The sequence below is a fragment of the Perca flavescens genome, chromosome 4 (assembly GCF_004354835.1).
Source record: "Perca flavescens isolate YP-PL-M2 chromosome 4, PFLA_1.0, whole genome shotgun sequence".
Classification (NCBI taxonomy): Eukaryota; Metazoa; Chordata; class Actinopteri; order Perciformes; family Percidae; genus Perca; species Perca flavescens.
The window spans coordinates 34,464,976-34,480,260 of record NC_041334.1 but is presented as its reverse complement, the minus strand read 5'-3'; the positions used below and the strand labels follow the sequence as shown (position 1 = coordinate 34,480,260).

The following is a 15,285-nucleotide window of genomic DNA, read 5'->3' as shown; positions in this document are numbered from 1 at the left end:
TAATTACCTGCTAAAAAAAAAAAATGGAGGCTCGTGAGCACGTGAAGGGCCATATGGCCAAGTACGGTATCAAGCTTCCGTGGGCTAAAGACTCTTCAGCCTTCCTCTGAGGAACACAGCTGGTCATTGTTTTAGGGGAGACAGAAAAGGCTGTGGGAGCGGTTTACTCACTGGGACAAAGTGAGCCCCTGTGGGGAGTTTTAACACTCCCCATACACACCAGAGGCAATGCAACAAGGCCTCCAGTAGTGTCATTCAACAGCCATGGCTGACCAATTAGTTCCCCCTCCACCTTTACGTAATCCCAAAGGATCGGAGGGTCAGAGGAGAGACCTCCTAAGGGCCAAGGTGAGGTACAAGAAGAGCCAGGAGGAACCGGAGAGCCGGAGTTGCCATGGCAGAGCCTCTGAAACCAGCAGGGTCCGCCTTGTTTATAGGCAGCTGGAATGTAGCGGTTCTGCTTGCTATTAACCACAGACAACGCTCTCTCACATGCCTCTTATGCGTGCACGTTTAGGCTTTCACCCATACGGGGCGTTACAGTCTTTGATGCCCTGGAGCCTAGATTTGTTTTAGGAAAATGAAATGAGCATTGGAGTGGAGCGGAGCAGGGTGGTTGTGAGCACACAGAAGGACACTAAGATGGCCTCGGTGGCCCTGTGCCAGGGGAAACAGAAGTGGCATGTCAGGAATCCGGCTTGGAGGGAAGAGACGGTGGTTTGGACGAGGCCACAACGCCTAACACATGATGGGGTCTCTGAATGACTTACTGTAGGGGGCTGTTCTGCACTAGTGACCCTAGTGTGGGGGACGGGGACGGGGACGGGGACGGGGGGGGTCATGCTCTGTAATATAAACAGACCGTTCTCCCCATTTGGTAGCGATTTTCTGAAATGGCTTAGCACGGTTCACAGGCAATAGTATGGAAACATGGGATATATGGAATGTTCAGATAAGTGAGAATGAAAATAAAAAAGCAGTTTGAGTTTGGCTTGAGTGGTCAAAAGTCAAAATATTCCTGCAATTTCTTAGAGCAGAAGCATTTGAAAGTCATTAGGACTCACATTGCCACATGCTGCGATGACTATCACATTTCCTGGTAATTTGATCCACTAATGATTAAGCACAAAATCACTTTCCAGACTTACTGTAGAGGCTACTGAAGGTTTGGCCAGGCTTACCTCTGTGGGTCTTTACTGCCGTCTGTGCTGTTTTCGGTGCTGCTTCCGTCTCCCTGCAGTCTGCTGTCCACTGCCGGGTCCAGCTCGGGGTTGGCAGCCTCCTCATTGGTCTCCGGAGCTCTGGGGACAGGGATGTCCCCCTCCTGCTCGGGCAAAGGTGTGAAGCGCCCCTGGCTCCCTACACTGCCGATACTCCCCGTGGTCCCATGGTGGTGCCTGTCCACGGCCCCTCCAGCCCGCTTGGCCTCACTGCATCGCCTCATGGCCTGGAGCTGGGAGAGGGGCACTATATCAGCTCCCAGGGGTCGATGCCAGACTGTGCGGCGCCCAGTAGAGTTGTAGTAGTAGAAGCGGCCGCTCTGGGGATCGAATAGCTCCCACCACTGGTTACCGTCCGCTTGGCGGACAGGAACGCCTGAGGGGGGTTCCCAGCCGCACTCACCAGTGGTCAAGTTCACATACATACGCTCACGGGAGCGTGGCTCCAGGATCTCCACCCAATCAGAGCTGAAAGAGAAGAAAAAGGATAAAGTATTATGGACAGCTAAAAAATGACAACAGATTATCCACCAACGGGATACAAAGATGCATTGGGGGCCACGGTCACGCCTGAGTACTAATCAACTCGACAAGCAGTAAACAACTCACACTGTTTGACAGATTGAGAGGGCTAACAAATTCCCACTTGCCCATATGGGGAGTGTATCAATGTGTGCGTCCCCTACTGCATCCATCTGTGTGTGTGTTGCAATGATGTCATCTTTTTGGTATGCAATGGAGCAGCAGGAGTGATGGTGTGAGTTTCCTTAATAATGGGACAGGTGGACTCGCTCAGTGAGACACCAGGCATGGAGTCAGCAAGGCCCAAAGAGAACCATACGCTCCGAGTGCTACTAAAGGCAAAAACCACCAAGCTTAACTACAATCACAGAGTGGCAACAGCCAACTCAGCACAATACACACAGACAACAAAAAAAGAGACAGTGCAGAGGGGAGGAGCAAAAAAAAAAAAAAAAAAAAAAAAGAGAGGCAGAGAGAGAAATGGAGAAAACGACAACCCAGTTTGCAGAAAGGTATACATGCAAAAGGCACAGATAAGAGGGACAACCAATTACATGCAATTAGAACATGAACTGAATTTCGGAGAAATTATAGGACACTATCTGCGTCAAACAAAGCGCGTGGCATACTGCAATGAATAATATCACCCTACATTACAGGTGTATGCAGGAGTGATCGACCGATTAATTGGACTGATTAATGCCATTTTGAAATAATCGGCATCCGCCGATGCCTGCGCTCACGAGGACAAAAAACTGAGTGCAGACACTTCTGCAGGCAGCCTTATCAGCGTGGCTGAGGCTGTTTCTATTTCGCCATTCTGTGGGCAGACGTCAGCTCCACGGCAGCAAGCTTTCAACCAGCTAAACTAGCTAACAGGGTTGCGTTTTCAAAACTATGCTGCGAGTTATAGCCAACAACCAAACAGAGACTAAACAGAGATAATGCAGACACAGTGTTAAATAAATGTTCATTTAAGTTCATCAATTTTGTGTCACATTTATTATTATTTTAAATTGTTGTACCTTATCAAAAATCGGCATTTACATGGTCCATCCTGCTCACTAAATATTGGCATTGGCCATTAAAATAAAACCCATAATGGTCAACCGCTAATATGCTGCAGCTACCTACATAAAATCAAGGTCAATAAATATGTCTGACAAATAAGTGAGGACTGCAGGTTGCTGGTGCTATATATCCAGGTCATGCTACTCTTTAGTGGGCTCCATTATGTCTCCTTTGATGTAGGCTACGTAGTTCCCTAACGCAGCAAATCCATATGGGAACAGGAACACTGCAAACAGGCAGCAGGAGTCCTTTCCCCAGGGTCAGACACAGTAGAGGTCTAGATCAGAGCCAGAGAAAGGACTCTATTCAATATATTCAATAAATCACAACGCTCCCTTCTTGTCTCACATAATGAAAACTTATTTTCTCTTTTTCAATATCCCACTCAACCATAGCCTAGTATCTTTGAGAGAAAAGTGCCAGCGGGAGTGAAGTAGTGTCACAACAATCCGGCATAGGTTTGGATATTTTCCCAGCTTTTCTCGGGACAGAGAAGCTTTTCTTCTCCCGGTCACGGTTGTTTGTCACAGGGAGCCTGCTGTCCAGGCTACCTGGGATGATCAGGAGGGGCACGGAGCTTAGCATGGATAAGAGTGCCTACAATGTCCACCACATGTACCCACATTCATTCTCACGTGCCAGCCAAATCAACCCTGTGTGCACCCCCGGCCTCAGAAATAGAAACGGAGCAGTGTGGTGCCAGTCAGGTCTGCCAGGGTTACAATGTCACCGTGTTGACTACAACTTACTGGGAGGAACAGCTGTTCTCCGTTTTAACTGCAAAGCCTTGACTAACTTTGACGTCCCTGTTCATTCCAGCACCAGGCTCTCCATCAGTTGATTTAACAGCCAGGTAAACATAGAAAGAGCATGGAGAGGATATAAGAGCCTTTCACATACGGTCTTCCCATGTGTCCCAGTGCTTTATGCTGGGAAGCCATCTGGTCCAACCCCTTACACCAGGCAAGCAGCCCTGACCTTAGTGGACTCAACATGAAAGAAAATGAGAGGGGACATTTAGGGGAAAAGTATATGCAAGTGTCAAAAAATGTGTTTTATGAGTTTGTTTGTGATGCAGGGTTTGGATTCAATATAGCAGAGTAGCGTTTACAGTCTGAGCTACCACAGTGAGGCCCAACTATCAGAAGATGACTTACAGACTAATTAGATTTGCAACACTTCATGGGAAGGAAGCCTAGCAAATAATGGGGCATTCAAAGCAGAGGCCAAACAGTCAATACCATCCCACACATACCAGCGCCTTCATCCTTTTACTGCTCCCGGCCTCCAAAAGAGCCCTTCCCACTCTGAGAAACTGATCTCTCCATGCTGCATTCCTTATTATTCAGTCCTGTGTTTGTCATCACTCTCTATAGATGCAGTGTTTGTATTGGCATCCAAATAAACCAATCCTTAATGAACAGGCAGTAAGGGAAAGCTGAGGCTTGAGTCCCAAAACTCCATGGCAGTGATGACATTGGGGAAACCAGCACAAAATGTAACATGCCGGACCATGTCCTGAACACCCCAACAGGAAACCAGGGTTTGGGGGGTCAACTGTGGAGGCCATGGCTGACGAGTTTAGCAGCACGGGATGTAGTGGTTGCATAAGGACTCTTCCCTCTGGGTAAATAAACAGCAGTTAGAGCTGAGAGCGAGCCTGCTGGGCTCTGTTGACTCGACCAGATAAGCAGGAAGACGGACCAGTGTTCAGGTTATGAAATTCCTGGAACATGAATTTTGGGAGTACTCAAACAACATGAGTGATGTCCATTACATGGGTTTGCCTAATACAAAGGGACTGGTCTTCTGCAGGATTTACCAGGACTAAGGTCGACACATTTTTATTTCTCCACATTTAAAATGAAAATAGAGTTATTTCCACCGTAACGACATATCCTTCAGTCTCAAAATTAAGTAGCGGACAAACGCCGTCCTAGTTGCTATGCATTTTTGGTGAAAAGTTACTGTCTGTAGTACTAATTCATTTAACTTCAGCCTACTCAGCTTTAGGAGATTCACTGACTTGAGAGGAAGACATAAAAGTATTGCAGGACTCCAAACGACTGAGGCAGTCTGCTTCGTGCTGCAAATGTTCATAAATGGTTTGGAATGCAGTCTGCACCAGCTCAGCGAAGTAAAACTTCAACAGAAATGTTTTATATTGAGCTAAAATTAACTCGTTACACACATGGCTCTTTGACTAAAGGACAGAGCACCTGATTTTCCTCTGGGGAAACTCAATCTAATTGAAGCAGACTTGCATGCCAGAGACCCGTGTTGGGGGTTTGTGTGTGTCCTAAACCAGTACTTGATTGCACTTCAGTTAATACAGGAACATAGAGAGTTGAGGAGTAGGATATTTTCAGCTAACCTAGATGGTTTAATTGTAACAGTGGGGGTATCATTTGCCTGGTGACAATTCGGTCTCAAAAACTGTCCACAGCTTTTAAAAAGATTTGGAAATCTAACTATGAAATACAATGTCCTTTTTACTCTTGTGTGTAATAGCACTCTCTGCTCTCCCGCGGCACACAGGATCTTTGTCTCCCATTTGGGTCAAGGAGACGCGTCAGCAGCCTATGGTTATTCCACAGCGACTAAAAATAAAGCTTGTCAAATTGTACCAAAAAAAATCTTGCAAACAGAGGCTTCCACTGAGACCAAGAGGACAATACTGACACAAGCACACACACACAAATACGTGCACACAAGCACACCTTCTCAACCATCTTGTTACTCTTAGTCCCAATGTGCCAAAGGTCTCCTTCTGAAGGAGAATTACTTCATCTATCATCTACAATTTACAGTTGGCTCCAAAAATAACTAGAACTGAGAGCGGTTTCCCATAGTGAGGGAAACAACAGAATATAGCTCATGGAATCTGCTCCATTGTTCTAAGCCAACGCCAAAGTGTAAATGGCACTTTTCCCAGAAGCGGTAAACATAGAGGACTGGACAATACATTCACTAGAAATAGGGCAACTAGCTGCCTTGTGTCATTGTCCAGCTTTGGATTTCATACAAACTCAAATACCAATGCGGTTGTTGATTTTGTCAAAAAGATAAACAATACAGAGAGAAAAAAAAAAAAGATTGTTTTTTTTCTGTGTAGCATAGATTTTGACCAAACTATGGTAGCAGTGTTTCATCAGATAATCTAGTGATGGCTGAAATGTAGCTTCATGCTTCAGTGCCATTGTGGCATTTCTGATGGACAGATTGGACACCTTCAGAAACTGAGCCAAATGGGGTTACTGCATTAATTGGTCCATAAACTTGTTAAGGGGAGATAATAAGACAAAATCAGCAAGCCAGCTAAGCTTCCATTCACCAATCCGGACTCTTGTAAGGCAACCTCTAACCCTTTCAAACAACAGACTATTCTGAGCTGTTGCTTGTGACCGTCCCTTGTGGACCAAGGCAGGCTGAGTTCTCACACAGGGCCTGCCATTCATTTAGGAAACCTTAGCACTCTGTTCACAAGGCACAGCAACAAGTGCGAAGGTCCACCCTGGCCAGTATATATACAGCCCTGCCATTTCCTATTTAGACACATAAAAACCTCCTTTCTCCTCAGATACTGGCCTTAAAACAAGAGATTGCTCAGAGAAGAGGAAGGAATTTAAACTCACCTAGCTGCACAGGTACAAAACTATTAAAAACGTAGCAACAATAAGAAACCACTGGTAATGTGCACTCTCGGGGCAAGCAGAGGCATGTACCTCAATAAAATACAAGGAGTGATCTGCCATAAGCAGACTTCTGTGTGATATGTATATTCAAGTACAAAGTCTATTCAGGATGGCTACTAGGCAACCTGCTTATCTAAATATTGTAAAACAAGAGCAGTGACACAGACCGACTACTGAGTGCTTGGCAGCAGTTCCAGTAGCTGTGACTAACGAAGAGAGTAATCGTAAACCTGGCATGTTGAGTGCTGCTGGAGTGAAGATGGCAGCAGCTCTAGCGCGTGTAGCCCCATCAGCAGCAGTGCAAGACATGACTGCACTGAAACAATTTGAGAGACACATTTAAAATAATGTAGGGTTATGTGGGTTTACTTTCCACTTCACTTTTCTCCTTAAAAACTTTAGTCAGGATCAGGGTGCAAAATTAACTTTTTTTGTCCACTGGCCAAATGGCTAGTGAATGTTAACATTTTACAAGCCATTTAATAGATTATAATCGTTTTCTTTTGGCTGGTGAGTAAAGCAAATCTACCAGCCACTTGCTTATTTTAGCAGCATTTGGCTAGTCGATGGTGATGATTTTGTGCCCTGGTCAGGATATTTGTTTGCTGGTGTTATTAAATATGATGTGTTTAAGGGTGTGTAGGGGTGCTCGTATATGTCAGGGTCTTGACATCTCCCCTTTACATTTCCCCATTAAAAAAAAAACAAAAAACTACGGGACATGGCTAGAAATTATAGGTCAGTTTGGACGGTTGCGTTTCCTCCAACATGTTTCCTTTGCCAGTACTTTGTTGATAAGACATGAATCAGGTTTGAGGGAAGCTAATCTCGTCCTGATTGAAAAATGATTCAGCCTTTGCAAAGGCATATACGTTTGTTTCCTGGAAGTGTCCCGCTGAACCATAAGTTTCTGTTGGAAACAGAACTGGGACAAGGTGTTATGTGGGTCGTCACTGTGCAGGATGCGTTAGGCTTATACACTCAGGCCAGGCATCCAGAACAATCAGGGGGAAGAGTGCACATGTGTCAGATGACAGAAAAAAGCCCTGCACCTGTCATACACACATTCTTTGGACCTTTTGTTTAACACCTCCCGTTCCTGCCGTGTCACCAGAGTTAAAGGTCAGTAGAACTCATGGCACAACTGGTCCCTGTGTGTGTGCGTGTGTGTGTGTGTTGCATTTAATTTAACAACAAACAAACCTGCATATAGATTGCGGAGTCAGTTATAGAGCAATGGATTTCTGAGAGGCAACTTGGCATTCATCACCACAGAAACCCTCATAAAGTTAATGCCGGGGGTATAGTTATCTTGTTCTCTGACTTTAACAGTGATGTTCTTTGTAAACCAGACCCACAGGGCTGCATACTGCCCGTCTTGTTTACTCTGTTGGCTCTCGTCAGAATCTTCATAGGGTTTATCCATCTTCTGTACATCCCCTGAAGAATTCAGATGATCAAAGAGGTGTGAAAAATCAATGAGCAAGAACTTGCCTTGATCAATGAGACCTTAAACAAATGCGCACTTCTGTCCAACCGATGTGACTTCCAAAAGCATAATTCAATTTAGGACGTATACATTATTACAGATTTGTCAACGTTAACACAGATGGTGCGATTGGATATGCTGAAATAAAATAAGTTATCACAGAGAGGGTGGACAGAAACATAAACAGCGTTTTCAAATTGAACCACATTAATGGGGACATGGCCTAAAAAAAGATGCAGACCTTTTCTATGTAGTTCAACCCCCCCACACCACCACCCACCCCCACCCTTCAGCAGCAGTTGTCAGTGTCCATTCCTCACTCCTCGGGTGCTGACACACAGGTTCAGGAATCGTCTTTCACGGCAAGACACGTAAGGCATGATAGAGCCGGCCTTATGTGAGCCAACCCAGATACCAGAGCTGCAGGTTGCCAAGGAAGGGTAGAGAGGTAAAGCACTTTAAAGCTGCTTACACACCAACCAGACCGTCGGACTGATCAGTCTCCCCGAGTCGGTCAAAAAAAGGCCCCAGAACACACAGAAGAGACGAGACGTAATACGTCTCCATAACAGCAGGCGGCGCTAATCTGTATTGTTGCACTAAAAATTAAAACCGGCAGCTGATTGGACGAACGCATCACGTGGGTCTGGTTTCTCCGGAAATTCAAAGCCAGACTCTCATTGGGGGCTCGTTCAGAACACAATCTCATATTGTACTAAAATAGTTCACCAAAAACGTGTTTCTGAAAACATTTTAAGCGAGAAATAGGCCGAGCAGTTGCTGAATCTGTCTTCATTTCAGATCGACAAAGGTCAGTTTAAAAGATTTGCATCAGATTTTGAGAGACTCTAGTCGCTCCCTGTTTCCGGGTTAGCTCTCCACCAATCAGATGGGTCATTTGAGTCCGACTGCCGGCAGTGCCCGCCCCGCCGATTAAACATGTCAAATCGGCCAAAATGAAGGCCGACGGCCCCTCGGACGGACAACGGCACGGACCACACCGAACAGATTCGAGTCACCGACCTCGCCAGACTGTCCAACGGCCGATTATCGGCTCTATGTGTCCGGGCCTGAAGACCAAACAGCCGGGCATCCGCATGCCTCGCAAGTAAAGCATCCCTGGCATATCGTAGTTTTTCTCTAGCTGCAGTAGTAAAGCTAAAATGACGTCACCGCGGCTGTCTTTTCCAGCGCGAACACCCCCGTGTGGTTGTGCACCTCTGAATTTTTTTTAACTACACGCCCACTGCGCAGGCTGCGCTTTCAGTTCAACACGGTCGGCTGGGAAGAACAGGTTCCTCTGTACAAACATCTTTGTTATTCTTCATGCACAGACCACAGGGAGTTTTACAGCCTTAAATATGCTTTAGAGAGAGAAACACCACGCTGGGAAAAGAAGAAACATTTTGATGGAGAGTGGAAAAACATGAGAGATCGTTTTATCGAAGCTAAAAAACAGCTTCATGTAAAGAGTGTTCTTCACGGTGTTACGGGCAGACAGTCATTTCGATTGGGAGATAAACAACAGTCACGTTAACGATTAGAGTAGATACATGTAATGTTTGCTGCCGCTGTAATGTCTAGCGGTACGTCAGGGTTTTACCAGCAGATTTAACACCTTTGAGGCAAACAATGTCTTTCTGCCAATTTCTGTAAAGTCAAACGCAATAATCCTCCTGCAGCAACTCTACAACAAGTAAATATCATCACTCAACGAAGACGAGTAAATATACCCCCAGCGTAATTGGCAGTTCTGAGTCACTGGAGTGACTGCACACCGCACAAACTGCAAGAACCAGATGGTCCAGTTTGGTCTGTGTGCTATGCTAGGCAAATGTGTGCCACTTTTGGACATGGGTTTCTATTTTAAAACCGTGGCATGGTAAAAAAAAATAAAAATCTAAAGTGGACTTTGGATTCTGCACAATGCCAGCCTATACTTTGTCTTCAGCAAGAAGGAATACAAAGGAATATGTTGACTGCTTGCTTGTGAAAGACAACCGCATGAACACAATGAATTGATTGGGAAATCATAAAATTATTCCTTTTGCTGCAGTCGCCTACAGTTTCTTGTTATACACAAATCTGTGGGCTCTCTGGGAACAGAAAAAAAAAATGGTTACCTAGTTGACAAGAATGTCCTGGGATGACTCATGGTCATATGCATTACAAAGCCTATGAAATGCACCCTATTCTGAAGCCTGTGATGAAACAGAACAATGCAGACTATTGTCAGATCAACAGGCAGACTTCATTCAACGAGAACTCTCTGTGGTGCCGCCACACAGGGGAGCCCAGCCAATCAGAGCCGGGGCGGGGAGGAGCTTGGGACATGTATGCGAGGTCTGTGGTGACCTCCTTCAACAGCTGCCCTAATCCAGAACTAGAGACAGTTTCCCCTCTCCATTGGCACTGGATTAGACTGGATCTCACAAGGTCGTTCAACCACGTTCAGCAAGGCTAGCCTTTCCCATGCTGCTTTCCAACTAGCGATTTTTCATGGCCTAATGGTGAATTCATTCCCTGTAGATGCCACAATGTTCACCCCCACTGCAACAAACTGATTCTCCATGAGATGTGAGATAAAAGTGCCTACCTTGCCACCGGTTCCAGCAGAACATTTTAGTGTTGGCAGTCTTAAATGTTACTTTGGATACTAACTGCAGAGAAGCAGCGCTCTGTGATTTCTGTATGGAGAGTATTGTCATGTCCTGCCATCCTCCCTTCTCCTTTCAGCAGCAATGCTGGGAAAGTTCTGCCCCCATACTGCTCTGCTGAGCAGTTACTGTCCGTCTGAGACACTACTCCAGCAACAGGGTCTATATTCCCTTTTATAGGGGTAAACCTGACCAAACAGAAGTCCCTGTCCTTCCTAAAATCCACCCCTTTCCTTGGCTGAAGAGCACATGGGGATTTTTCAGGTCAGAAGAGACTCTGGACGAGAGTGAACATATGCAGGCTGAGGACGGGATCAGGGTGTTTACCACATTTAGGCAGGCATTTCTGTCCAGTACACCAGCTGTCCGAGCAGGAACAATGGGGTCGCTTGTCCAAACAAGAAAGAATAAACCTATTCGGATGTAATTGTGTTTAATTACCCTAAACATTCATTGTCCAAACTTTATCTTGTCAGATCATTCAGGGTCATACATGTTAAAGTGCTCATTATGATTTTTGGCTTTTTCCCTTTCCTTTATTGTGTTGTATATCTTTTGTGTGCATGTTATAGGTTTACAAAGTGAAAAAGCCCTAAGTCCACCTCAAATGCACTTACCATCTCCAACAGAAAACACTGTTCACAAACTGCTCCAAACAGCTCTATTGTAGTCCAGCCTTTACTTCGGTGACGAACGTGCATCACTTTGTAACAAACGTTATAATGCTCGCCTAGCTGCTGGCGTGGCACACCCTCATACTCTGCTTCTGACTGGCTAGTAGTCCTTACCTAGCTACTGCGCATGTGTGACTCCCAACAAAGATGGAACAAAAGTGAGATGTCTCACTCTCTGTAGCTAAAACAGAGAGCTCAACACACAGGGGGAAAAGAGGAGCTGCAGCAGTGTGCAGTACCACAAAAATTTGGTTTTTTTTTTTTTTTTTAAATTGAACCATGTAAACCTATTCTGTTATCTCTAAATACAATTATGAACCTGAAAATGAGCATAATATGAGCACTTTAAATATGAAGACATGTTCTGCCCAGCCTTTTAAAAATGAACTCAAGCATTCGATCTCTGCCATCTGCGTGCTGCCAAAAAAACATTTACCATTAGTTTCTGACCTGCTTGCCTACCACCACCAGCAGTTTGTAACTACATTTTAAGTTGGAGCACACCATCCCCCCGAATCCTCCCCTGCTGACATGACAAACGAGGCCAGAGTCTAATCCCAGAGCTGAGTTACAGGGTGAGTGGGGGGTCAGTGGCTGGCCGAGGAGGCACTCAGGAAAGAAACGTCGCGATTGTCCTCGAGATGAAGTGACGGTGCAGACGCCAGGCCCTCCAGGCTTAGAAGTGCAGAGCAGCCTGGTGAAGATGTTAATGCTGGGTCTGTACGGGCCCGAGGGGAGGAGTGGGGTGGATTATGATTTAAGAGGCCATTGCTGGGGATCAACAGTGTAGGGACAGATTAATATTTCTTAATAACAGAGTTTTAGGTTTGGAATAGAGTGAGACAAATACAACGCCGCATTTAAGGGGCAAATAAAACTTGTGTCTCATCCCTGTCTGTTCCAGTTTAACATTTTTGTGTGTAATGAATGATTGCATTTTATGTGCATTTGTACTTTTTGCGTAGAGCTCATTTAAATTTTGCACTGACAGCTCACTAGAATTATATAGACTCGTTCAACTCTTTCGAAGCAGGTGACTAATTCATCTGTGCACATGACCATCCCACACGTTATTATCCCCTGTAATGCTAGTGAGTGATGATCAGCACTCTTAGCGTCAGGTTCAAGCTAGTGTGGGCCAGGAATCTAACCCAGCCTTTAATCTCTGCAGATGGCAGTGGATGTACAGGTACACATAAATGTGTTTTGGCAAACCACTTTAACCTCATTACAGTGTCATTGTGGCAGGCCACAGAGAATCAAAGTCAGATGAAAAGTGGGTGTAGAGCGTTAAGAACACTGATCCACAGAGATGTAACCAGGATTATAGTCCAGAAAACAGGAAAGAAGGGGATGGAAGCTGGAAAATATGATTTGAAGCTTTAGGTCTAAAAAAAATTATCATCCACAGTCATATTATTAACACGTAACTCACAACAAGCCATTGTCAATGGAGTACAAGCTTCAAAATCACTTCCTCTCAACTGGCAAACAAACTTGTCCAATGCCAAATCCTCTGTAGGATGGACATCCTGCCTTGTCGTTGTCCAAGACCCAATTTTGATTAATCTTGTAAGAGGTTGCATGGTTTGTTCCCTTTTGTCAGTCTACTGTTGTGAGCTAGTAAGGCAAACAGTGAGAGAACATCCTATTGTAATTTCTGCTCCTCATGGTGACAAGCTCAAAATAATGGAAGACATGTTTTAGGAGGGAGCAACACCAAATGGACCATTGTCTTGTCCCGCCATCTCTATTTGCAAAGTAGTGCTGGGCAGATAAAGATGTAGTGCTGGGCAGATAGAGAAGTTAACACGTCTGCATAAGCCAACACCACACTGTCATCAGATAAGCACCAGCTGGCAGGGGGATGGTGAAACCGATGCACCCAGGAAGTCAGGTTGGCATGGCATGCCAAACTTATCACTTCAGGCTATATCAATTACATCTGTCTGGGCAGCTTGGTTGTAAAACAGTGGCCAAGGCATAGTTAGTATTCAACAGGAGGTACACACATAGGAGGAGGAATATTAGGACATCAAATACTCTCAAAACATCAGCTTTAGCCATTAAAAGTCTGTCTACTGTATGTAAAGCCATAGCACTAAAAAAAAACAGTTAAAAGGAAAATGTGAAAGGAACCAAAGTTATCCTTTTCATCTCAGTAGCTTTATATAGTCTGGGAGGACTAAAGCAAACCATCTGTCTCAAGAAACCGATGAAAGCTAAACAAAGTGTTAATGCAGTCAAAGCAGATGCTGAAGAAATTCAACATGTGGAGATCAAACCATTAGCTAAAGCTTATAGCCCCAGTTACCTTTCTTCCACCAGTAAAAATGGGAGCAACAAATGGGCTGTGGAACATTTGCCTTCCGTTTGGGTTATTGGCCTCTTAACCACAGCAAAGACTTATTAGGAAAAATCTAAAGATGGGTCTGGTTGTTGATAGACTTAACGAAGGAAGTAGGCTCGACCTCCCCCACAGCTACAGTTAATTTAACTCCACTACAAATACCAAATGGTGGCAAACCTTAACTGTGCTTTAAGTGTCAAACTTCTGTCGTAGTTTCCCAAGCTACGTGCTAGCAAGCTACAAATTAACGTCAGTTACACTGTTTATAACTGCTGTACATCCGGTGAGCCAGAATAATAACTGCCCCAACGTTAGAAAATATAAATTTGAATTTCAAGTTTTAAGTTAAAATGAATCATTTCAACCTACTCTCTTCACATTACTAAATTTTCTCAATCGCGGTACTTTATTTTCACAAACGTTTAGCAAACATTTAAGCTTTAAAACCACCTACAAACACTGTAAAGTACTTAAACAATGTAATTATCCATTGAGTGGCGTGGTTTGTTCACTGCCTGCTGGCTGCCCTCAGAAAGCTGTAAGCGGCGGGGGTGAGAGCGAGGCAACCAAGCTTTAGCTTTGTAACTTTCTCCAGTTTAAGTTTCTATCACTGTGAAATTAAAGTGATAATTAACTTACCTTGTCGCCGCCATTTTCTTCACATTGTAAACAAGGCGTCAACAAAGGGAAAACGATGTTTAGCTGCTATCGGGGTGAAGGTAATTTTTCTGAGCGCACAGAGCGGTCCGAAGAGTGAGTACGGGACGGTCCTCTCCGGTGGTGAATCTCATACGCAGTCTCCGCCTCTGCACGTGAGTCATAGGTTGGGATGGGGGTCACCCAGTCTGCCTGCATGGTCTGCACCCCCACCACTCCCCCTAGCCACACTATCCCCTCGACTAGCTGGCTGGAAAGAGTAGAAGCCAAACCATAAGCAAAACACTTTAGTGGCTCAGTTGGCTGAACAAAGCAGAGTAATAAAACATGTAAAAAGCTAGCTATGTGACCAGAGCTATCACATCATGCTTTGAGGGACCACTAACGGTCCTCGACTGTCTGCCAACTTATCTTTGCAGTTGGACCGATAACTTGTAGGCTACGCTACCAAAGTTGTACATATTTCTGTGAATTAAAATAACTGCATTCTTTGTTTTCATAGTTTATTGTTACAAAAAGGCTTACATACTTTTTTATTAAGTCGTTATTTGTAAGAGATGCTATTCATTAGCAAACCTAACTAAGATTTTTTAAACTAATAAAACCACATTTTGAAAGGTCCACAACACTGCGGTTGCTAAGTGACACACTAGTATGAGAGACGCTTTTTGATTATTGGATTCATATTTGAATATTATATCAGGCATTTGATATGCTCATTTTACAACGTATTCTCAATTAATTCAGCCAGTCAGAGAGCTTAGTAGCCTACATTATCTCTTTTATGATCACACAATTAGCTATCTTCACTATTGTAACTGTAGTGAGCTGTAGTAACCTCCCATGTTACCCTTGTGTTAGCCTTAATTTTACTGTCTATAATGGGACAAGCAGACAGAGACACCTGCTGGACAGGGACACAAACCACCATGCAATTTCAGAATAAAAGT

At 44.6% G+C, this 15,285-nt stretch overlaps 1 protein-coding gene across 2 annotated transcripts in view; it reads right to left on the bottom strand.

The window, feature by feature from the left end:
- arhgap46a (Rho GTPase activating protein 46a) overlaps positions 1–14,725 on the bottom strand; it is a 35,671-nt gene extending 20,946 nt beyond the window's left edge. For both annotated transcript variants that reach the window (XM_028575967.1, XM_028575969.1), the window contains exons 1-2: positions 14,318–14,725; positions 1,182–1,688 (exon numbers count right to left, since the gene is read on the bottom strand). In XM_028575967.1, the coding sequence (XP_028431768.1) occupies positions 1,182–1,688; positions 14,318–14,331 (521 nt within the window). In that variant the 5' untranslated portion in view covers positions 14,332–14,725. The remainder of the gene's footprint in view (positions 1–1,181; positions 1,689–14,317) is intronic.
- Between the last annotated feature and the right edge of the window lie 560 nt (positions 14,726–15,285).